Source organism: Canis lupus, chromosome 22 (assembly GCF_048164855.1).
Source record: "Canis lupus baileyi chromosome 22, mCanLup2.hap1, whole genome shotgun sequence".
Lineage (NCBI taxonomy): Eukaryota > Metazoa > Chordata > Mammalia > Carnivora > Canidae > Canis > Canis lupus.
The window spans coordinates 7949680-7975918 of record NC_132859.1 but is presented as its reverse complement, the minus strand read 5'-3'; the positions used below and the strand labels follow the sequence as shown (position 1 = coordinate 7975918).

Sequence of the window (26239 nt, the reverse complement as noted above, 5' to 3'; positions counted from 1 at the left end):
AGGCAGACGCTCAACCACTGAGCCACCCAGGTGTCACAAACTTTGCTTTTCTTAAATTGTATCTCTGGGAACACATGTTTTTTGAATGTCTGAAAGAAATATTTCTCCTTAGTTACTGGGTTAGCTCTTTGGGAACTGTTAAAATGGTCACTAAAGAATCAAAAAAACTAATTGCAACCCCAACCAAGTATCTTTTTTTTTTTTTCTTTAAGATTTAACTAATTTATTTGAGAGAGAGAGAGTGGGTGGGGGCAGAGGCAGAGGGAGAAGCTGACTCCCCACTCTGCGGGCAGCCTGACCTGGGACTCAGCCCTAGGACCCTGGGATCATGACCTGAGTGAAAGGCAGCTGTTTAACTGACTGAGCCACCCAAGCACCCCCAACCAAGTATACTTTTGTGTAACTAAAAGTTAACTAGATTCTCTTCTGCTATGGTAATAGAATGAATAAACAACAGATTAATATATAAGCAATGAGTGAGAAATAAGATTTAGAAGCTGTAATATCCTATCCTCCCTTTAAGGATATTTTTTCCCCTCCCATTGAAAAAGCAGAAATTATCTATGTGGAAGAAGTTTTGGAGCTAGCATTGTCTCAATTTTAGCTAAATACTTAAAAAATGCACACATTAACAAAAAAAATAGTAAACTTACTTTCTTTGGTTATTGACATTTTCTTGCAGGACTGCCCAACATTCCTTGTAACAGTTTTGTTGGCTGGTTAATTTTCTCTCCATGTTCTTAACATTAGAGCAGTAGGTTCTGTGTTGGTGAACTACTTATGCTATTTTAATTAGTTTTTTAAAAAAATCTCAGCCTAATTTTCTCTCATGTGTTAGTAATGTTATAATGTGGGCTATTAATTTGAGCATATATTTTATACATTTACTCTTGAATGAGTAATATTTAGTGAGTGCCTACTCCATGAGACTCTTCCATAGGTGGTATAAGAGGCTCTAAAGAGGAACAAAATATTAATTCCTTGAGGCACTCTTACCTCCTACAGATTGTTTTTTTTTTCAGGGATAGGATAAAATTATTCTGATTAATCTACATGAATAAAAATAATTTGTCCACGTTTATCCTACTAATAAGCAGCAGAGGTAGATTTGAATGTCCAAGGGCTGATGACTCTTGAACCTGATCTTAGCATGTCTCTACCTGTTAGAGCTAGATAGGTCTATTGTTTTGGGTCCTTTTAGTATTTTAGCTTGTATCTCTGTCCTTTATTTGCTTCTCATTTACTTCGTGCCATGAATGAAATCAAGAAGATATCCAAAGTCATTGATAATCAGTTGTAAAACATGTCATGTTTCAAGAACATACTTGAGATCCAGTCTTACATATATACATAATCTAGACCTAGACACATGGTATATAGACATGCTGATTTATGTTGAAGTTGAGGGATGCCATTACAAAACATTCTCTCCCTCATATTGTGATTGTTTTCTGACCTGCAGGTTTTAAATGCACAAAGAGCAGGATACAAAGCAGCCATAGTTCACAATGTTGACTCTGATGACCTCATTAGCATGGGATCCAACGACAGTAAGTACAGGTATCACTTTTCTTCTCTCCTGTTTGACAGATCTTTTGGAACTAAAACTTAACAAGATATTTTCCCCTCTAATTTTCTGTTTAAAAACAAAATTTATTTTCTATCAGAAAGGTAGCTCAACCCTCTTGGGACAATTTTACTCATACTGAAGTGGAGTTTGTTCTTTTCTGAACAGTTAATTGTTTTGTTTTCTTTTACCTTTGTGTTTCATTTTAGAAGATGTGTTGATAATTTTGCAAAAAACAAAGGAAAACCAAAGCTTTGAATAGAGATAAACATCCTGAGTTAAGGATCCCATATAAGAATTCTTGTGAGGGGCATCCCCGGTGGCTCAACGGTTTAGCTCCACCTTCAGCCCAGGACCTGATCCTAGAGACCCAGGATCAGAGTCCCACGTCAGGTTCCCTACACGGAGCCTGCTTCTCCCTCTACCTGTGTCTCTGCCTCTCTCTCTATATATATGTGTCTCTCATGAATAAATAAATAAAATCTTAAAAAAAAAAGAATTCTTGTGATTTAGAGATTTACAATATTAAATGTTAGGATATGTGTCCTATACTAAGTAGCTACTATATATTCTTATAGAATTTCAAAGCCACGTATTTGTGCTTTCTTACACCAGTTGGTTATTAGCTTCTTAACATACATTGACATACCTGTAGCTTTTCATTCAAAATGGGAAGGTTTTCCCTTATTCTCTACTAAATATTAGCTTGTAGGGATAATGAGCCAATTCTAACCAAATAACTGGCGTTAACCAGTAATTTTTAAGCTGTACACTTTCACTTAGTTTGGTGAGAATGATAAAAGTCTCTTTTGTTATGTTAATGATGTGGCTTTTGGACCCCACCTAAGAATGAGGGCTGATTACCCAGATTATCAACCATATGATGAGAGGGTTGGAGCTTTCAGTCCCCCCCTCACCCTCCCACCCCGGATCTCTGGGAGAGGCTGAGGACTCCAGGTTGAATAGATCTCTAGTAGCCGATTGTTTGATCATTTGTACGTGTAATGGAGCTTCCATAGAAACCCAAAAGGACAGGGTTCAGAGTTCCATGCCTGGAGAGGGCACAGAAACTCCAAGACCCTTCTCACATACCTTGCCCTATGTATCTCTTCCATCTGGCTGTTCCTGAGTTACAGTCTTTCATAACAGACTGATAATCTGGTAAGTAGATTCTCTAAGTTCTTTGAGCCCCTCTAGCATTTAATTGAGCCCAAGGAAGGGGTGCAATGAAATCTCTAACCTATAGCCATTGGATCAAAAGCACAGGTGATAACCTGGACTTAGAACTGGTATCCGAAGAGTTGGGGGCAGTCTTGTGAGACTAAACCTTTAACATGTGGAATCTGATGCTATCTCCAAGTAGGTAATGTCAGAATTGAGTTGAGTTGTCCATGGTATGGGGGAGATCCTCCACATACCAATTGAAAATTGGTTTCAGAACCCAAAACATGTTGCCAACGTTCATGATTAAGTATTTTATTTTTGTTTTTCTTCTAGTACATAACCATAATACCTCTGGCTACTAAGTGCCATTGAGTCTCATATGCAAGAAAGAGCTTAGAGCAAAGAGCAGACATAAAGCTATGGACTGATAGCCTACATTGGAATATATTTAAGACTTTAAATAATTAAATCCTCAGTAGGAAAGATTTTGGAGTCCTTGACTAAATTTTTTTTATAGCTTAAGACCGTATTTATTGTTACTATTTGAGTAGAACCCTTTTCTTCTTACCACTAATATAATCTGAGGCAATATTTTAATTTATAAAAAGTAAAACTAGGTAATAAGTTTGTTAATTTCTATATAAATTTAAAATTATTAAATAGTCTAGCTGATTAATTCATTATAATTCATGAGGTACCCTTAGGATGTTCTAGCATTTCACAAACAGTTTAATAATCACTGGTGGGAATTAGAGAAATTGATGAAGGTACTTTACTTGCTAAATAAATTAGTTCTGTGGGTACTGCAGATTTGACACTTTTCTTCTCCTTTAACTATCTCTCTTAAAAAAAAAAAAAAAACAGGTCAGTTGCTTTTGTTACCTATATATATTCCTAGCAAAATGGAAAGCATAAATACTCAATAAAGAGTTGTGAGTTTAAATTGAAGTGCCCACTGTATCAGCTGTATAACTTTGAGCAAGTACTTATTCTTTGTATATTTTGTTGAAGGCCTGAGCCCAGTGTTTAGCAATCTTCAAGACCTGCTCAGGCATTTCAAGTTAAGCATTCATATTCGAAAACTATTTGCTCTTTTTTTTACATGTTTTCAATAAAATTTTTGCAAGGAAGAAGTGCCTGTTCCCTCTAACACCTTTTTTTTTTGTCTTTGTAATACCATAAAACCTTTTTGTGATAATCATGTCAGTTCCTAAGGAAAATGTGCTAAATGATAAAAGTAGCATGTAACCATGTAATCCTGCTGTTGCCATGGAAATGTTCCAACTGAGCTATTAAATTTCAAAGACCGCTCAGAATTTTGGATCTTGCCTTTATTGCTTGTATTATTTCTGTGATAATTTGCTCCATCCTTCTATATGTGTGTTTTGGACATTTCGTATATTGAAAAACAAATGTTGTAAAGATCTTTACCATTTTTGTCTTTGCTGTTACTTGGTAGAGGAATGGAAAACATGGATTCATTAAAAGAGGCATGTATTTCTCCCCCTTTTTAAGGCTTAGTCTACAGCAAAGAATATTGCACATGTTCTCCTAGGAGTAGACATTCTAGTATCTGGAAACAAAAGGAAGTTTTAAAAGCCCCTTGCTGCCAACATTTTACACAAGGAATTTGTTTTTATTTCAGCGAGGACATAGGGTAGGTTATCTCAGTGACCCAGTAACATTTGTCTTCTTCAGGAGTAAGCTGAATGTGATGGGGAAAACATCAATTTCAGAAGCAGGAAATGTGGGTTTATTCTTCTGGGTTAGTTAATATATGAACTAGCCTGTGCCTTTGGTAAAGTTACCTAACCTTATAAGTCCTTCATCTGTAAAGGTGTGAATAATTTTAATTTTTATTTGACCTGACAAGATTATTGAAGATCTCATGAGAGCAGGTGTATGAGAAAATCCATGCCATGGCAGAGGGGCAAGAGCTCAGATCAGGAGGCCTTAGGTTTGAGGCTAGGCTGTGCACATTCCTAATTGTTATAACCAGGGTGAGTTATCATTATGTCTTGGGTTGTTTCTTCTTTTTTCCTTTCTGTCTTCCTTCAACAAATACTTGTTGACAGCCTACTCTTTCTCAGGTACTGTTTTAGGCACCATGATTGTAGCAGGGAATGATACAGTTTAAGGCTCTGCCCTAGTGTCTTTCAGGAAAGTAGTAGAATGCAGTAGCTAACAGCTACCCAGTGGCTTCTGGGTACTGCCTGCTAGGGTTTGAATCACAGCTGGATCACCTGCTAGCTGTGTGATTTTGGGTATCTTACTTTACATCTCTGTAGGCCTCTTTTCTAATCTGTAAGATGGGAATTATAATAGTACTTAACTCATTGGGTGTTGAGTTGTTTTTTTTTTTAAGATTTTATTTACGTATTCATGAGAGACACAGAGAGAGACAGAGACATAGGCAGAGAGAGAAGCAGGCTCCCTGTGGGGAGCCTGATGTGGGACTCGATCCCAGGACCCTGGGTTCTTGACCTGAGCCAAAGGCAGATGCTCAACCACTGAGCCACCCAGACATCCCTGGTTGCTGAGGATTGAATAAATTCAGACATATAAAGCATTTAGAAGACTGCCTGTTCTTAGCGTTTATGTAGCTATTATCTAATAGCTATATTATCATGTATTTATTATATATTATAGTATATAATAGCAATAATAATCATTTAATGGCAATCCAGTTATTATTACTGCTGTTATTACATTCTAGGGTGGGAGAGAGGAAATGAACACATAATCAACAAGATATGCTATATGTCAAGTAGTGATAAGTGCTATAAAGAAAACCAGTTCAGGCTGAGGAATATAGAGCAGCAGGGATGGGAGGAGGGGGGCCATTTTAGATAGGGTGGTCAGAGAGGGCTTCCATGAGGCTTTGACATTGGAACATAGGTCTATAGTGAGAAACTGACCCATGCAGATTTCTGAAGCAGTGTTCCAAGGAAAAGGAACAGCAAGCGAATGCAAAGGTTCAAAGATAAAGCATATTTGGTGTTTTCCAGGTGTGACAGAAAGGCACTGTGGCTAGAGTATAGTGAGCAAGGCAAAGAGAATGGCAGGGCATGAGGTGTTAGATAAGGGGCCAGTGGCAAGATCATGTTGGGTATTTATAGGACTCTGGAATTTGTTATGTGTAGCTTTTTAAACAGAAATGTGAGGTGATCTTTTATTTTCAAAAATCACTTTGGCTATTCTTTGGAGAACAGAATGAAGGTGAAAAGTGTGCCCGAGTGCCAACAAAAAGACAAGTCAGAACATTGCTGCAACAGTCAGGCCAGAGGTGATGGTGATCTGGAGTATTAGCAGTGACTGTGATGAGAAGCGATAGAATGATGGCTGTATTTTGAAATTGATAGGATTTGATAGAAGAAATAAGAAAAGGGAGGAGTCAAGAATGATTCCAAGATGTACAGCCTGAGAAACTAGGTGAATACAGACTGCTGTTTACAGAAAGGAGAAAGACAAGGAGTAGAGCTGACTGAGAGGAAAGATATAATGAGAGTTCCTTTTGAAAAACATTGTTTAAAATGTCTATTAGACAAAATGAGTGAAAATATCAGTGAGGGTGACAAAACATGAGAGATATCTAACTCTGGGAAACGAACAAGGGGTAGTGGAAAGGGAGGTGGGGGGGGTTGGAGTGACTGGGTGGTGGGCACTGAGGGGGGCACTTGGCAGGATGAGCACTGGGTGTTATGCTATATGTTGGCAAATTGAACTCCAATAAAAAATATCTATTAGACAATCAAATGGAGATATTGAACAGGCAATTGGATATATGAACCTGGCCATTTAAATTATAATTTGTCTATGATATCATGACAGTACTATTGGCAGTGTGTACTTCAGTTGCTTTGTGGATTAGAATTAAAATTTAGTGTTTTTTAAAGTGTTTTGAGAACTAGAATATGTTTGGTTTTGTTTTTAGTAGATAAATAGTATTGCAAAGTCTCCAAGCTGGCTATTCATATTTGCGTGCAACTTTTCTCCCCTTCTTCCGACTAAAGTGAGGAGCATTTTTTCAGTGCTTTAGATATCATAACTCAAAGAAGTGATGTTACTTCCAATAATTATTGACAGAATAGCTGAGATGTATCACTGAATGGAAAAAGCTTATACTTTTTTCCATTATTGCATGGTTGCATTGATATAAAAAAATAAAAGTTGTATTGATCCCACTGATATAAAAATAGTGATTAAATATTCCTTTACTAAACATTTTGGTTTCTGCCCTCCTGGGGCTTACATAGGGTGTGTGTATATGAAAGGGGGCAAGTAGGAAGAGAGGGAGCAAGGGAGAGAATGAGCTGAATGAGTGATTATATTTGCATAAAACAAAACAATCTAGAAGTGAAAAAAATGTACTCTACCAAGGATACCAAGATTTTAGAACTTTTTTTTTTAAAGATTTTAAATTAAATTTTAAAGATTTTAAATTTAAAGATTTATTCATGTGAGATAGAGAAAGAGAGAGAGGCAGAGGGATCCTGATGTGGGACCCGATGCCAGGACTCCAGGATCACGCCCTGAGCCTAAGACAGATGCCCAACCGCTGACCCACCCAGAGGTCCCAAGATTTTAGAACTTTAAAACTTGGTTTTATAAGGATTAAAGAAAAGACATCTGTAGTTGCTTAGGTTGGAGGGGAGAGGTTGAAAATAAGGGGGGATACAGGGAATTTTCAGGGTGATGGAACATTATCTTGATTGTGGTGTGGTTACATAACTATATGTATTTGTTGAAACTCGTAGAACTGTATTACTTCACATAAAACCGTTGTCTTTGGGTGGGAAGGATTATGGTTGGTTTTCTTCTTGTATCCTCCCCCTTTTAAAATAAATAACAAATTTGTGTTTTTTAAGAAAATGTAGAGCTTATTGTAAAAAATGTAATGAAAACAATAGATTTTTTTTCTAAAGCCAAATTTGTTAAATTAACTCACAGCTAAAAATAATAAGGCTACTTCTTCTATTATAAATTTAAGAGGATCTTCCTGAGTAATAGGTAATTTTTACAAACTTTTCTTTTGTTGGCATTTGATTTTGGTTTTGTGATATGGGAATAAGAGTCCGATTTCTTGAGACACCAAACCAAACAAAGCTTTACCATGAACTCCAGGCTTAGGAGGAAGTAGAAATTTACTCGGCTTTCCTATTCTATGCCCTTTCTCAACTTCTGTCAGCCCTTCACTCTGGAAAGCCATACATCTATGGTGTCATTTTTGAGACTTCTGTAAAGTGATCTTTTCTTACATTCTTTGGCTTATACGTCTCCTGGGAATGGGTATGTAAAAAAAAAAAAAAAAAGCTTTATTCACTTTTGCATTTAAGCTATGTGTGGAAAGAAAACTTAAAATTTCTTCCTCTTCCTTTTCTAAGAGTTAATTATGTCCACAGAGGAATAAATCAAAAGGAAATATTAATATATCTCAATCTTCATAGGACTATTGAGATAGTATGGTAATGTATGTATGCAAAATGTTAGCTTTTGTTATTGTAAATGTGAAAGTATTTCTCAAGTACTGTGATTGATGATGGTATAGATCTACAATCAGGAAAATCAACCAATTTGAACTGATTGTAATTGTTGATTACATCCGCTCTATTATGAAGAGACTAAAGTTAATTGTACACTAAGTATGGAATTATAAGAGTAATTTTATTATTCTTTTATACAGTTGATGTGCTAAAGAAAATTGACATTCCATCTGTCTTTATTGGGGAATCATCAGCTAATTCCCTGAAAGATGAATTTACATATGAAAAAGGGTAAGTAATGGATATAAAAAATAATGAGGTAGCTTAATATTCTTCTTTATAATAGGTTAGAATTTTATTAGTTTTAACCAAAGTTGTTTTATTTTATTTATTTTTTTCAAAGTTATGTTTTAAAATGAACTCTATTGTGCTAAATTCTCTCTTAAGTCATTATGATTGTGAGACTTTGTTGTAATATTTCTTCTGTGCATGATTACAATTGAAAATATACTAGAGAGCCTAAGGCCCTCATGTTGCTAAAGAGATACCAGAATTTCAGAGCACTTTGGTGGCTTAGTGGGTTAAGTGTCTGCCTTTGGCTGAAATTATGATCCCAGGGTTCTAGGATTTAGCTTGCTTCTCACTCTCCCTGTCTTCCTACCTCTGCTTGTGCTCACGTACTCTTGCTCTCAAATAAATATATAAAATTAAAAAAAAAACCCAAACTTTCACTTTTATAGATTAATAAAACCACTGATATTTAGTAACAATGTGATTTACATTTATGACACTTTTCATTAAGACATTTATTAAAAAGATATTTTATAAACGCAATCCAAAACATTGTGTTATTGACTTAATTTTACAAAGACAAAAAGTTTGTTTTCAAGTTTAAAAAGTTTCATTTAGAATAAAAACTTCTAAATGGAATTTCCCCCCCAAATTTCATTACCAGGTTAACATAGATGGAAACTGGGGCCTAGCTGTTTCATGTTATATAGAAAACACTGCAATGAACACTTCAGAACTTCTTCCATGGAGCAGATAGTGGGCAGGAGCAGGCTTGTGACTAATAGGAACAATAACAATATTAGTAATAAAAGCAATAATGTTTATTTAGTATTTGGCAAGTGCCAGTACGACAGCAAGACAGCAAGACTTTTACTTTTGTTACCATTTAATTTTTACAACTCTCTAGAAGTTATTTTTATCTCTTAGCATCTACATTTTCCAAAAAAGGAAACTGGCACAGTGAAATCCAATTTTAATTATTTTGGGAGGGAAAATCCATGAACATTTGAGTTTGAAAATGCGTAAGAAGAAGAGGTAAAGGTTTTCTATTTAACTGTTTTGTCATTTTCCCTACACAGTTTTAATATTTAAAATATTGTTCACATATTATGTGCTCAGAATGTCTTTTTTAAGTTTGGAAATGTAATTTTGGATGTGCTATTAGAAATAGTTATGTGAGATGCTATTTTGTCAGCCATGCTTGTTTGGTTACTAGAGGGATGAACTTATATGGTTACCTCCATATTGTTACCTCATTTAGAAAAATTCTGTGTATTTTAATATGTGTTATAAAGAATGTTTCTTTTTGTTTTAATTATAAAATCTTGACTTTTTAAATTAAAAAGTAATACATGCTGGTAGAATATGGAAAAATTCAGAAATATAAAGCATTAAAATGAAAGTCTTTATGATGCTCTTCTCTAACAGTTACTTTTATAAAAGCTTGTCATTTTTCCCCATTTTTGAATACTCATATTAGTTGATGATGTGCTCACTAAAGAGAACCATGCAATATATAGTAGTTTTATAGCTTGCTTTATTTACTTAATATTTAGACCTAAGTCCATAGAACTTCTTATCTTAATTTGTGGGGTAGATGTATTATGGAATTTAAAAATTTTTGGATTTTTAGAAGTTAGGTGTGATTCCAAATATAGTTTGAGGCAGCATCCCTGAATCAAACAAATTACATATATCTATATCTGCAATGAATGCATGAATATTTTATCATGTCAGTTCAGTTCAGGTTTACTATCAGATGAATTGCCAACATTATTTTTTAAAGCTTTTTAGTTTTTCAGAATTGTGCATAAGGGACTGTAAACATGAACATAGACATTTGCCTCATCCGTCTGTCAGCTGGCCTTTGTGTCTGTCTGCCTGTTTGCATGCCTGCCTTCCTAACTATCTACCCACCAACCCATAAACTTATACTACTTAAAAAATATTATTATTATTATTATTTTAAGATTTTATTTATTTGTGGGGCCTGGATAGCTCAGTTGGTTAAGCATCTGCCTTTGGCTCAGGGAGTGATCCCAGGGTCCTGGGATCAAGTCTTCTCCCTCTCCCTCTGCCCCTCTGCCCCCCTACTTAACCTACAATGTTATATTAGTTTCAGGTATACAGCATATACAGCATATGATTTGATAATTCTATGTATAACTCAGTGTTCACCATACATATAATCCCCATTTGTGACTTTGCAGTGTTATTGACTATATTCTCTATGCTGTACCTTTTTTTTTTTTTTTTAATCTCTGCAACTCATTTTATACCTGGAAGTTTGTCATCTATTTAAGCCCCTTCACCTATTTCACTCATCACCATCCACACATCTCCTCTGGCAACCACCAGTTCTCTGTATTTAAGAATTTGTGTTTTGTTTGTTTTGTTTTTTAGATTCCACATATAAGTGAAATTTTCTTTTTAAAAGATTTTATTTATGTGTCAGAGAGAGAGAGACTGTGAGCACAAGCAGAGGGAACAGCAGAGGGAGAGAGAGAAGCAGGCTTTCCGCTGAGCAGGGAGCCTGACGTGGGGCTCGATCACAGGACACTGGGATCATGACCTGAGCTGAAGGCAGATGCTTTACTGACTGAACCACCCAGACACCCCAAAGTGAAATCTTTTGATATTTGTCTCTCAGTCTACTTACTCAATTAGCATACTATCCTCTAGGTCCATCCATGTTATCATGTGGCAAGATTTCATTCTTTTTAATGGCTGCATAATATTCCATTGTGTGTGTATGTTTGTGTGTGTTTCTGTGTTTGTACACATACACACCACATATTTTTTATCCATTTGTCTATTGATGGTTACTTAGGGTTGCTTCTGTATCTTGCTTGTTATAAATAATGCTGCAATAAACTTAGGGGTGCATGTTTCTTTTTTAATTAATGCTTTTGTTTTCTTCAGGTAAATATCAAGTAGTGGCATCACTGGATCATATGGCATTTCTATTTTTAATTTAATTTTTTTAAATTTAAAAAATTTTTAAATTTAATTTTAAATAGTTAAATTAAATTTAATTTTTAAAAGAACCTCCGTGGTATTTTCCAAAGTGGTTGTGCCAGTTAACATTCCCACCAATAGTTCTAGATTTCCCCTTTCTCTAACATTCTAGCCAATAATTATTTATTCTACTTTTTATTATGGAAACTTCTAAGCATATTTAAAAGTAGAGAGATGAGTATAATGAATCTCATCATTCAGTTTCAAAATTATCAACCCAAAAAAAAAAAAAAAAACAAAATTATCAACCCATGATCAGTTTTTTTGACTGTCTACTCTCAAACCCCACCCTATTCAATCTCTTTATTTCCCACATCATGATTATTTTGAAGCAAATTCCAGCCATCTTGTAATTTCAACTGTAAATATCTCAGAGCATATCACTAGAAGACATCTTTACACATAAAAATGTAATTATTTTACTATTTTATGAAAAAGTAAACAGTAATTTAATATCAACACATTATTTTAGTTTTCAGATTTTCTCAATTGTCTGAAATTCTTCTTTTTTTTTTTTTAAGTATTTGTTTCAAGCAGAATCCAAATAATGCCCATACATTGCAATGGTTCTTATGTCTTAAGTGTTTTTTGGGTTTTTTTTAAGCTACTTTTCATTGCAATGACTGTTGAGAATGAAAAAGGTTACTTTTATTTTATTTTATTTTATTTTATTTTATTTTATTTTATTTTATTTTATTTTTAATAAATTAATTTTTTATTGGTGTTCAATTTACCAACATACAGAATAACACCCAGTGCTCATCCCGTCAAGTGTCCCCCTCAGTGCCCGTCACCCATTCACCCCCAACCCCCTGCCCTCCTCCCCTCCCACCACCCCTAGTTCGTTTCCCAGAGTTAGGAGTCTTTATGTTCTGTCTCCCTTTCTGATATTTCCCACACATTTCTTCTCCCTTCCGAAAAGGGTTACTTTTAATAATTACATAGAGACAACAGGCATAAACCACAACTCACCCAGGTAAATCAGGGCATGTGATGACCCTTTTTTTAATCTGTAAGTTTGCCATGTGTCTTTTTTTCCCCCCTAGTTACTTACTTTTTTAAAAAGTTGGATTCTGTAAAATTTATCTGAACTTTTCTGATTGCATCCATGGGATATTGTCTGGAATTTTTCTTTGTTACTTATTTTTCCTATTAATTGCTAATTAGTTCTAGAGGTTTGTTCTAATTCAAGTGTGATTACAAGGCCAGAAACAGGTAGTATAAGTATGCTTCACATATACGGTATTACGTATTTCCATCAGGAGACACATTGTATTGGTTCTCTATAATGTGAGGAATCATTGATGATAACTCTCTAAATCTATTAGTTCTTTAGGGTTTGCAATCTAATTTTATAATTCCTTCTTCATTATTTAGCTAAAATACTTCTGTAAAGAGAACTTCCACCTATTTGATTACTTTGATACACAGTCTGTTTAAGAAAGCTAAGATAGTGGTGCTTGGCTGGCTTAGTTGGTGAAGCATATGACTCTTGATCTTGGGGGTGTCAGTTTGAGCCCCATGTTGGGTGTAGAGATTATTTACAAATAAAATCTTTAAAAAAAAGAGAGAGAGGTATCTGGGTGGGTCAGCTGATTAAGTGTCTACCTCTTGATTTTGGCTGTGGTCACAATCTCATGGTCCTGGGATCCAGCCCTGCACTGGGTTCCATGCTCAGTGGGGAGTCTGCTTGGGATTCTCCCTCCCTCCCTCTGCCCCTCACTTCTGCATTGTGTTCTTTCTCTCTCTCAAATAAATAAGTAAACTTTAAGAAAAAAAAAAGCTAGGGTAAACAATTCCTTTCCTTACTTTACTGTTTCAAAATGATTTGATTCACTAGCATCTTCCAAAGATGATTTGTATATATGTTCAACCTATCATAATGAACTCATGAGTTAAAGCTCATTTAATATGCTTCAGCCCATTGCAGTTATAATCTTTATTGCTGTTCACATTTTCCCATTTCAAACTTCAAGTTTATTTATTTATTTATTTTTAAAGATTCTATTTATTCATTCATAGAGACACAGAGAGAGAATGAGAGGCAGAGACACAGGCAGAGGGAAAAGCAGGCTCCATGCAGAGAGTCCAACGTGGGATTCGATCCAGGGTCTCCAGGATCATACCCTGGGCTGCAGGTGGCGCCGAACCGCTGTGCCACCGGGGCTGCCCTCAAACTTCAAGTTTAATCCAAATTTCTTTTGATGTAAATCTGGAGCTCTTGATTGCTTCTTGTTTTCTGTATGACAAGATGTTCCAGGCCTATCTTGTTCTTTTTCCTCCCCCTTACATGGAACCAATATTTTTTTCTAGGAGCTCTGTTTCTTTTTAATTGGATATGGTATTTAGAGACTGAGAGGTGATCATTGCTCCTTAGCTCATCACTATTTCTAGGGCTTTTCAGTGGATAAAACTAAGAACTATATATGCTTTTTGTTTTTTATTTTTTGGCTCTTGTTTTACAGGGTAAGACCTTCAGGTAGAATAATATATTTTTAAAGATACAGTAAATCATGAGCATATGCTACTGCTTCCAACCTAAATTCAGTATTAAAGGATTTTTACTGTACTTCATTGATCTTACATGTGTATTTTATTTTTATTTTGTTCATGCTCAAAGGCAACAAAATAATTATTTTCTTTTTTAATTGCACTGTAGACACACAATAGATGCAGAACAATACCCAACACTACTGTGTTTTTAAAAACGGTTTTTTCTTTGCTTCAGGTATATCATAATAAGGATCTAAAATCAAATTAGCATGTTTTAAAAACATGTAAAATAATTCTGTGGGGCAGTCTGGGTGGCTCAGTGGTTTAGCACTGCCTTCAACCCAGGACGTGATCCTGGAGACCTGGGATCGAGTTCTGCATCGGGCTCCCTGCATGGAGCCTGCTTCTCCCTCTGCCTGTGTCTCTGCCTCTCTCTCTCTCTGTGTCTCTCATGAATAAATAAATAAAATCTTTTAAAAAATAATAATTCTGTGTTCTGATGCTACCAACTGGAAACACAGGTCTATTTGATACATGTTGCTTGTAGATTTCAGGGATTGCTTTTTACCTCCATTGTGGTTTTTATAATTAGGTGGAAACTTAAAGTCAATATCAACAAAACACAATGTAATGTATATTCAGAGAAGTCCAGCTTCTGAGTATCATCTGCTCTGTCCATTCTGTTCCATCTAACCTTTTAAGAAGTAACAATTTTAAAGTTTTTTCATTTCAAACTCATGACCTGAGATCAAGAGTTGTCCGCTCTTCCAACTTTAAAAAAGTTTTTGGTTTATTCTTTAATTCTTTAAAATTATAACCAAATACCTATCTCTTGTCCCTCATCTTTCACCCTCAATATATAAAGACTGTACCATATCCTTCCCCCTACCCCCACTTAATAGTATATCCTGGAGATTACATCATAGGAGTAGAAATATTCTTCATTCCCTTTTTTTTTTTTTTAAAAGATTTTATATATTTATTCATGAGAGACACATAGAGAGAGAGAGGCAGAGACATAGGCAGAGGGAGAAGCAGGCTTCCTTTGGGGAGCCTGATTCAGGACTTGATCCCAGGACTCCGGGATCACTCCCTGAGCCAAAGGCAGATGCTCAACTACTGAGCCAACCAGGTGTCCCCTTCATTCCTTTTAACAGCTGCCTAGAACTCCATTTTGTAGATGGGCCACAGTTTAATCAGCCAGATCCTCTGTTGATGGACATTAGAATTGTTCACATTCTTTTACTCTTATAAATAGTGCTGTAGTGAATAACCTTATGTAGAAGTCTTTTCATGTTTTTGCTAGTATATCTTTGGATTCCTAGAAGTGGGATTGCTAGGTCAGAGGTTAAATGTATTGTGTTTTTGCTAGATATTATAAATTCCTGTCTGTAAAGGTTGTGCCAGCAAAATATGATGTTTCTTTTCCCACAACCTCATCAACAAAGAATGTTAGATGTTTTAGTTTTTACTAGATAGGTGAGGAATGGTTTCTTGTTGTAATTTTAGTAGTATTTTCTTTATATGAACAAACTGAGCATCTTTTCTTATGCATAAGAACTTTTCTATAAACTATTTATCTTTATCTCATGTTTCCTAGTAGCTTGTTGGTAAGTTTCTTCTCTATTTTTAGAAGGTCTTTACTTATTAGGTATGTTAACCATTTATTTGTTATATATTATAAGCACTTTCTAATACTTTGTCATTTTAATTTTACCGTGTTATTTTTATTTTTATAATTTATTTAAGTAAGCTCCATACCCAGTGTTATTTATTTTTTTATAAAGATTTTCTTAAGATTTATTTATTTATTTTATGATAGAGAGAGAGAGAGAGAGAGAGAAAGAGAGAGGCAGAGACACAGGCAGAGGGAGAAGCAGGCTTCATGCCGGGAGCCCGACGCGAGTCTCTATCCCGGGACTCCAGGATCGTGCCCTGGGCCAAAGGCAGGCACCAAACCACTGAGCCACCCAGGGATCCCCACCAGTGTTATTTTTAAAATACAAATATTTTAATATTTTCCAGTGGGCTGCTGGTCTTGAGTCTTAGGAAGTTTCCCTGCTTCTAGGTTGCAGAAGAATATACTCACATTTATATAGTTTCATTTTTAACATTAAATTTCTGTCTTATTTGTAATTTTTCCTCTATAAAGCTTGAGAAATGGAACCGATTATATCTTTTGTCAAATAACCATCCTGTTACCCTAACACTGCTCCTTAAAATGCTTGTCCCTTCACCCAATTTGAGATGTTGCCATGTTTCCATACATAACTGAATTTTCTTTCTTTTTTGTCCACTAAGACCACTCTGGTTTTTGTTAAATAGGGATTTATAGGGGATCCCTGGGTGGCTCAGCGGTTTAGCGCCTGCCTTTGGCACGGAGCATGGTCCTGGGGTCCCGGGGTCGAGTCCCGCATCAGGCTCCCTGCGTGGAGCCTGCTTCTCCCTCTGCCTGTGTCTCTGCCTCTCTCTCTCTCTGTCTCTCATGAATAAATAAATAAAATCTTTTAAAAAAAATAGGGATTTATAATATGCATTAGTATCTGATAGGGCTAGCCTTCTCCCACTTCCACTCCTCTCTTTCAGGTTTCTCATAGTTATTCTTGCATACTTGTTCTTGCAAACAAAAATTTGTACAACTTTATTGAGACATATTTTATATTCTGTAAATTATACCAATTTTAAAGTATATAATTCAGTGATTTTAGTATATTTACAGAGTTGTGCAGCCATCACATTCTAATTTTAGAACTTTCCAGCATCCCAAATAGAAACCATATATATATTTGAAGTCATTTCTCAGGGAGATTGAGAAGTTAGATTATTATTATAAAATTTAGGCCTAAACACCTGGTTTGAAATTAGCCTGGGAACTCAATGCAAAGGAGAATAAGACACTATTTCCTGAGTGGCTTAGGGCTCTGCATCAATGATCAAATCTTAGCTCCAGACCTCATGGAATATACTGTATTTAGGGGTGGATGTGGAGGCAGTGTGGTAAAATACTAACACTATTTAAATATCTCCTTCAGGTATAGATTCACCTAGGACTAGGACATGAAGGATGAGGCTGTAGGCTCAGCTGTAGGAGCCTAGACAGAGGAAATAGAAATAAAGCTAGAGGACTGATTGTCTGTTGTAGTTCTCTACCCTGTATCATTACTATCACCACCATCCACCATTAGTAATTGCTTAAGAAATAGTAATGTTTTGAGTGTGCATTGAACTCTTGCTTTAAGATGCTTAAAACCTTCTATCAGTTATAGACCCTTTAAAAATTCTCACAATACATCTTGACAGTAAACTAAAATGGTTTGTGGTATAGCAGGCGAGCATTAATAAGACATAAAGAACACTAGATTTAGAACCTAGGTCTGTGACTCCTAAATATTGCTCACAAGAAAATTCTGGGACTGATTCCACTTCTGTGGTTATACATATATAGGAAGTTTTCAATAAAGTCTTTTAATTTCTACTGGGTTGGTTTGTTTAGCTCCTTCTCACCTAGCAGTTCTGTTCATTTCTTAGCAATCCTGGGGCTTGTCTCATAGGACAGGGTTTATTTGTTTATCTTATCCAGGCTACATATACGTTAGAAAGTTGTTAACATAAAAGGAGAAGAAGAAAACTAATGTGAGAGATGTAAAGTTTATTTTTGCTGATATACTTAGATGCTATAATGGGTTGAATTTAGGTATGCAGTACTCTGGCTTCTAACCCCTAACAATGTTCATTTATAGCAGGTCGGTAGGGGTGGGGTAGGAAAGTTGCAGAAGATTAGCGTTTTATGGACAGGCTCTTTTACTTAAAAGTGGCACCACTATTACTATCTCAGCCCTGGGCTCAGATGGTTTCAGAAGGTTTGTGCCAGGCATAAGGACATTACTTCCAGACGTGGCCTCATGCTGGAAGAGATGGTACCAAATACATCAGTCCAGGCCTGCTGCTTTTCTCTTTTTACCCTGAGTCATTTTTGTATTTTATGTAAAGCTACAAAGATGCATGTAAATCTTTTGTCATCTCTTATTCCACTGGAAAAGTGATTGAAATAAAAAGCTACTTTTATTCTAGCATTCTTAGCAGTTTGGGGAAAATATTTAAATTATTGGGGAAAAATTCCTTGTATTTTTTGTTTGTTTTTGTACTTAGTAAAGCTTGATAAAGCTCCCTGAATATGAATATAATAAACCATAGAATGAGGACTGAAAAATTGCTTTGGGACAGAAATAATTTGATTTCATATTATTTTTCTTAAGTTCTGTGGTGTCCTGAATATCTCTGTGTGGGGAAGGAGTTGACCAGTTTTTATTTCCCTTTTATTGAGAATTTTTGTTTTGCATTAAACCCTTGTGTTATGAAGTAGCAGGCTTCACTGTCTAAAAATTCGCCCAGCAGTGGGTTACAATGTAGTGTTAATGGCATCATACTAGTTGAGTAGCACAGGAATACAATGGAGAAAGCAGTCATATTACTGGCCCTTCCCTAGACTGAAGATATTTTCTAATGCAGGATTTTGCAGCCATGTAAAGTTTGCTCACACAACAAAAATAGTGTGCCTATTCTGATCACAGTTTCATTTCATGAGTCCCTGTCAATTTTTATGATAGTAATAGCACTGTAAGTAATAAGTTGGTTAATAACAAAGGGGAATAAGGCATGTAGTGTTCTCTGTCCCTCCCCCCACAACATACATATTTTAATGGCTTTTTCCAGGCAAGCAATGGGGAGGGTGGAGTATAGGGAGGAAGCTACAACTCCTATAAATTCCTTTACCAGTTTTTTATTCCGTATCTCACAGATGAATATAGAGTACTATAGGGGCTATGTCCATTGTACCTGGTGTAAGAAGTTCATGTAAAGCATATAGGGAAGAGGGCATTTTTTATTAATAGTGGCTTCAGAGTTTTACCATAGCAGGAACTGATGAATAGTAATTTGGTTGGGGTAGGGGTTTTTGTTGACATAGTACCCAAGGTACTACCATTGTTTTAATGCTGATTTTGCATGTAAAATAGGTAGAATTTTGCCCAGGTTGCTAAATTCAGTAAATGACACATTTCCAGGATGGACACAGTAAATATTGATTGGCTGATTTCCTGTACCCAGTCTAAAAGCTTCTTTAATTATGTAGGCAAGTTATTTTGTCAGGTATGTAAAATAAACTGAAAGAGAAAATATCTCTTAAATTATTGGAAATCATATATTAGAAAATGAGATAAAAAAATGAGATGAATGTAGTAGATTGAATTGTAATGTCTAAATGCCTTTTAAACAGTGTTTTTGTTTTTAATTAACATTCTAATTTGGCAACTCTTAATATTTCTCAATTACTAATTTTTGTTTTCTTCTAGGGGCCACATCATCTTAGTTCCAGAATTTAGTCTTCCTCTGGAATACTATCTAATCCCTTTCCTTATCATAGTGGGCATCTGTCTCATTTTGATAGTCATTTTCATGGTAGGTAAATTAATGTTAAATATATTTTAATATGGATGGTTCTAAAAGATAATTGCTTTGAGTGAGAGGAGGCATATATTGTATGAATCCATTTGTATGATTGGGTGTAGAAAAGGTGAAGATAATCTGGGTAGAAAAATCAAAACAGTGATTGCTTCTGGGGACTAGGAAGGGTTGAGGGATTTACTAAGAAGGAACTTTCTGGGGGTAAGTCATGTTCTGTATGTTGAAAGAGGTTTGGGTTGCACAAATGTCTATACATGTAAGTTTTTTGCATTTCATTATATATAAATTTTACCTAAGAGAAAAAAACTGTAAAAGAAATATAATACTAAGCTCTAAGTAATGATACATGCTTAAAGTATTTGGGGAGACATATACTCATTATCTGCAACTTACTTTGAAGTGCACTGTGAAAAAATGAGAAAAACAGGCGTATTGATGGATAAATAGAGGGATGGAAAGATAGATGATAAAAAAATGTAATACAATGTTAATTGTAGAATCTAGGTCTTGAGTATATGGGTATTATAAAATTTCTTCAACTCTTCTCTGTATTTGAAACTTTTCATATTAAAATGTAAATAAAGAGCAGTATGAGTGCTTGAGGTTAAGGGTGATAACACATTATCTCCAAAACAGTGGTTACCAAAGTATGGTCCTAGGGCTATTTGTTGTTTTTTGGGGTCCCAGGACTCTTAATGGGTCTGCACAATCAAAATTATTTTCCTAATCATACCAAGATATTATTTGCTCTTGTCACTTTATTCTCTCAGGGTTTAAAATGGGAGTTTTGAAAGCTACATGGATTGTGATATCAAAACAAATTGAAGGCAGAATTAGATAAGACAAAACTTCTATATTAAGATAGATACTAAAAGAGAATTGCAACCATATAAAACAGTCCCAGTATTCTCATTTTTTATTTTTATAAAGAATATTTATGTTAACATTCAATGAGTTTATTATTATATGGACATTTTAATTAATTTAGGGATTAAATGCCATCTTTTTTTTTTTTAAGATTTTTATTTATTGATTCATGAGAGACATAGAGAGGGAGAGAGGCAGAGACATAGGCAGAGGGAGTAGCAGGTTCCCCACAAAGAGCCTGATGTGGGACTCGATTCCGGATCCCGGGATCATGCCCTGAGCCAAAGGCAGACACTCAACCGCTGAGCCACCCAGACATCCCCAAATGCCATCTTTGAAATGTTCAGTCTTTCTGTGATACTGGGGTATTTCTTTTTCACTTATTTAGATCTTTTATATCCATCAGTTTAATAATTTTTTGTGTAAACATTTTCATGTCTCTTGTTAGACTTTTGAAATTGCATTTTCTAAGTGGTGTTATTACTATAAGAACATTATTGGTTTTTTAAAAACAAAGTTTTAATTTTTGAATAATGTTAGGATTAACAGAAAAATTACAAAGAAGAGCATTCTCGTATATTTCTCACCTAGTTTCTCCTATTGGTAACATTTTACATTACTGCAGTCCATTTGTCAAAACTGAGAAACTGACATTGGTACATTATTAGTAACTAAACTCCACGCTTTGTATAGATTTCACTAGTTTTCCATTAATATTCTTTTTCTTGTTCCAGCATCTAAAACGTGGCACCACATTTTATTTAGTTAGCATGTCTTCCCAAGCTCCTCTGTTCTATGAGAGTCTGTCAGTCTCAGTCTCTGTTTTCCATAACCTTGACATTCTTGGGAAATCTTGGCCAGGTATCCTGTAGAATGTCCGTCAATCTGATGTTTTTCTTACGATTACAATGGGTTATAGATTATTGTTGTTTTAAGATTTTATTTCTTTATTAGAGAGAGAGAGAGAGGGAGAAAGAGTGAGATAGTATGAGCGGAGTGAAGAGTAGAGGGAGAAGCAGACTCCCCGCTGAGCAGGGAGCCCAATGTGGGGCTTGATCTGAGGACCCTGGGATCATGACCTGGGCCGAAAGCAGATGTTTAACCGAATGAGCCATCCAGGCATCCTGGGTTATAGGTTTTTTGGGGAGGGGTAATGAGTTTTTAAAAATAGAGGTGAAGTGCCATTCTTGCATCATGTCAAGGGAGTACATGATATCTATGTAACATCACTAATGGTATTAATGTTCTTTTGTTGGCTAAACTGGGTTTCTCCTTTATTAATATTTTTCTCTTTTTCTATTCTATTCTTAGTTTGGAAGTGAGGTACTTGTATGGCCCACCCTAAAGGTGGGGAGGGGCAGGCAGGATCTGGAGTGGGGAGGAGGAGGACATAGTATCTACTACATATATTATTTGGAATTCTTTTGTAAGAAAGATGTGTCCCTTCTTGGCATTTATTTATCTATTCAATCATTTATTTATATTAATATATAAATGGCCATGGGGAGCTTGGTCAACCTGGGACATGTGTCCCTTTGATTTGATCCATTCTTTTGTTTTTCTAAGCACTTCTTTCGTATCTGGTACTATAAGAAGCTTCAGACTTGTATCTTTCTTGCCCTAGCCCTAGAATTAGATATTTCTCCAAGGATCCCTGTTTTTTTTTTTTACTGAAAAATTTATTTAAAAACCAAGATTTGGACACTGGACATCATTTTCCTATATTAATCTTGTATCTACAAATTTGCTAAATTCTACTCCGGTAATTTGAGTTTGTTAATTCTCTTGGGTGTTCATTGTAGAGCAAGAATAATATAAAGAATAACAAAAAATACCCCTGGCAGAGTAGGAGTGGATGTAAATACCCTTAAACTAATAAAGATTATTGACTAAAAACTGAAAATGATCATTAAATGGTTAATTTATTAGAAGACTTCCCTTGAAAGTCAGAAACAATAAAAAAAGGATATATTGTTGAACCTCCTACTTAACATTATGCTTAATATATATAAATTGAGAGGGGGACAAAACTGTATAAGGATTAGAAATAAACCGCATTTTTTTTTCTTTTTCCTTATTTAATAATAAAGGGGTGCCAAATTATATGTCTTTTATCTGTTACAATGATCATTGTTTTTTTTTCTCTTTTACTCTGTTTTTATGTTCAATTACATTAATTTATTTTGTAAAATTAAAAAATCCTTGTATTTGATTATGATGTATAAATTTTGTCTTTGCATTTTGGATTACTCGGATTTCTAATATGCACCAGTTAGTTCTACACTTGTACATAGATGCAAAAATCCTAAATAAAGTATTAGCATTCTGAATATCAAGATAAGGGACAGTTTTAGTATTATGGGGCCAAAATAATCTTTTTTTAAAATGAAATTATTTTATTTATTTATTTATTTATTTTAACAGAGAGAGGGAGATAGAGGAAGAAAGGTGTGTGTGTGGGGGGAGGACAGAGAGAGAGAGAGAGAGAGAGAAAGAGAAAGAGGAGGGGCAGAGGGAGATCATGACCTGAGCCGAAATCAAGAGTCAGACACTTACTGACTAAGCCACCCAGTGCCCCCTAATGTATGTTTCTAAGAAATTGTCTATTTTATCTGCTTTCAAGTATAGTGGAATAAAGTGATTTATAATATTTATATAGTCACATAATTTAAAGAGAATTTTTTTAAAGATTTATTTATTCATGAGAGACAGAGAGCGAGAGGCAGAGACTGAGGCAGAGGGAGAAGCAGGCTCCATGCAGAGACCCCAATGTAGGGCTCGATCCCAGGACCCCAGAATCATGCCCTGAGCTGAAGGCAGGTGCTCAACCACTGAGCCACCCAGGCATCCCAAGAATTTCTTTTTATAAAAGAGAATTTCTACTATATGTGAAATGAGTTCTCTTTATTCATATTTGTCCATGCCGTTCACAGTGTTATATCAGAAGTTTATCTGTTTTGTCTTTCAAAGAAGTAAACCTTGAGGGTTTCTTCTTCCTTTCACTCAACAAATTATTTATTTTACATCTATGATGCACTGTTGTAGGGTCTGAAGATTCATCAGTGAACAACATAGGTAAAAATACCTGATGTAAAGCAGCTCAGAATCCAGTGGAAGTTACATTCTAAAGTCTTCACTTTCTTTATCTATCTTATGAATTTCTGCTTTTTAAGAAATCTGTTTCAGGGGTAGAATTTAGTGATTCATCAGTTGTATATAATACTCAGTGCTCATTACATCAACTGCCCTCCTCAATGCCCACCACTCAGCTGTCCCTTCCACCACTTCCCTCCCCTCTAGCAAACCTCAGTTTGTTTCTGAGAGTTTAGCATCTCTTATGGTTTGCCTCCCTCTCAGTTTTCATCTTATTTTCATACACACACACACACACACACACGCACGCGCACATACACAACCATCTTCTTTATAAATTCATCTGTTGATGGACATCTGAAGTCTCTCCATATTTTGGCTGTTCGGGACATTGCTGCTATAAATACTGAAGTGAATGTGCCCCTTTGAATCACTGTGTGTGTATTCTTTGGATAAATCCCTAGTAGTGTAATTGCTGGGTCATAGGGTAGCTCTGTTTTTAACTTATGAAGAACCTCTACACTGTTTTCCAGAGTGACTGTGCCAGCTTGCATTCCCACCAACTGTGTATGAGGGTTCCCCTTTCTCTGCATCCTTGCCAATGGCTGTTGTTTCCTGAGCTGTTAATTTTAGCCATTCTGACTGGTGTGAGGTGGTATCTCATTGTGGTTTTGATTTGTATTTCCCTGATGCCAAGTAATGTGGAACACTTTTTTCATTTTATCCATTGGCCATTTGGGTGTCCACTTTGGAGAAATGTCTGTCCATATTTTCTGCCCATTTCTTGACTGGAATTTTTTTGTGTGTTTTGGGTGTTAAGTTTGATAAGTTCTTAATAAATTTTGGATAGTAGCCCTTTATCTGGTAAGACATTTGCAGGTATCTTCTCTCATTCCCTAGGTTGCATTTTACTTTTGTTGTTTCCTTTGCTTTACAAAAGCTTTTTATCTTGATGAAGTCCCAATAGTTCAATTTTGCTTTTGTTTCTCTTGCCTTTGGAGATACGTCTACCAAGAAGTTGCTGCAGCTGAGGTCAAAGAGGTTGCTTTCTGTGTTCTCCTCTAGGATTTTGATGGATTCCATCTCACATTTAGGTCTTTCAACTATTTTGAGTTTATATTTGTGTATGGTGTAAGAAAGTAGTCCAGTTTCATTCCTTTGCATGTGGCTGTCCAATTTTCCCAGCACCGTTTGTTCATGAATTTCTTCTCTTAGCATCATTTTCTTCTATTTTGTTTGGTTATATTGCTTTTCTTTTCTAGCCTTTTCAGCTGAATGCTTATTAATTTTTTTCTTGTATACTCATTTAGGTTATACATTTCTGTTAAACAATTACTTTAGCTGCAACTCATAGCTTTTGATAAGGAATATTTTTATTTTAATTTGGTTTACATTAAATTTTTGTTGTTGTTGTTATATAGGATGTTTCTTTATCATTCTTGATGTTTCCATCCATGTGAAGGGAGTACTCAATTACTATAACTCCTAGCCCTTCCTTACCCTTTTTACTCATTTGGTCTTAGGAGAGATGAAGTATCTTATCTGTGTGGTGTATTTGGGAAGAATTAACCTAGGGCATGCCTCATTCAGCTCTACTTTTCTCTTGAGATTAACCTGTCTATACCTCATCCAGGACTAGTTCTGCAATTTTAGGGGTGGGTGAAAGGAAGGCCTGTTCCATTCCAGAGTTGTTTTGTTTGTATCTGGGTAGATAAGGCAGTCTAATTCTATGGTTCAGTAAAAAGTTGTATTTCTTTCTCCACTGCATTAGGTATTCCATCTGCTTCATTATCTTATTTCTCAAGTTATTTAGAATCCAGGAGGCAAAAAGCTGCTAATTTTAAGGCCCCATCAGAAACTCAAATATCCATAATGATTTCTTCCTTGATATATGAACTATTTTAATAAAGTTTTAAATTTCCATAATACATATCTTTCTTACATATCTTTTCTATTGATTTCTAATTTAGTTTTATTGTTGTCAGAAGACATTATAGATTCTTGATTATTTCCAAAGACCTGCTTTATGGTTAAATTTTGTGAACATCCCACACATATGTGACAATAATTATGGAGTAGAAAGCTCTCTCTTCCTATCTATCTATCTATCTATCTATCTATCTATCTATCTAGATAATGTATATATATATACACACACATTAGTTTGTGCTTGTGCAATTGTCTAATGTTTCTTTAAAAAATCATTTAAAAACTGCTTTATTGAGATAGAATTCATATAACATAAAATTGAACTATTAAAAGTATATAGTTGAGTGCAATTCACAGAATTCACCGAGATGTGCAATCATCTCAATTCTCTATAGTTTTTTGTACTCTTGTGTTTTCTAAAACAATGCTAGACAATAGAATAATACTGTAAAGCCACATTTGTTGTAAGTTTAAATTTTCTGGTAGCAAAACTAAAAAAAATAAACAGGTGATATTAAATTAAATACTATATTTAATACTATATTAAATTAAATACTATATTTAACAGGTGATAATAAATTAAATACTATATATTAATAAATCTAAAATGTATTTCATCATGGAGTTAATATAAATAACTATAAAGTATATTTTACATTCACTTTGTACCAAGTATTCACAATCTAGTGTATACTTTATGCTTTTAGAGCAAATCTCATATGAGAGTAGCCACATTTCAAGTGCTCAGACCTATATGTACCCAGTGGCTACCATACTGGGCAACATAGGCCTGTAATCTTTAATTTCTTTTTTCTCTGCTTCAGCTATAAATTACTGAGCTCGTGAATGCCCATAATTTTATCATTTTTCT

General features: G+C 35.1%; 1 protein-coding gene across 14 annotated transcripts in view; it reads left to right on the top strand.

Annotated features, from left to right (window-relative positions):
• The window catches only part of RNF13 (ring finger protein 13), a 201251-nt gene that overhangs the window by 128545 nt on the left and 46467 nt on the right, over positions 1 to 26239 (top strand). For 10 of the 14 annotated variants that reach the window (XR_012014739.1, XM_072792302.1, XM_072792301.1 and 7 more), the window contains 3 exons: positions 1463 to 1550; positions 8415 to 8505; positions 19368 to 19473. Coding sequence is in view for 13 of the 14 variants with exons in the window: in XM_072792302.1 (XP_072648403.1) it covers positions 1463 to 1550; positions 8415 to 8505; positions 19368 to 19473 (285 nt within the window). In the remaining variant the exon portion in view is untranslated. Of the gene's footprint in view, positions 1 to 1462; positions 1561 to 8414; positions 8506 to 19367; positions 19474 to 26239 lie in introns of all 14 variants that reach the window. The other 4 variants (XM_072792309.1, XM_072792307.1, XM_072792308.1 and 1 more) reach the window with 1 other exon arrangement.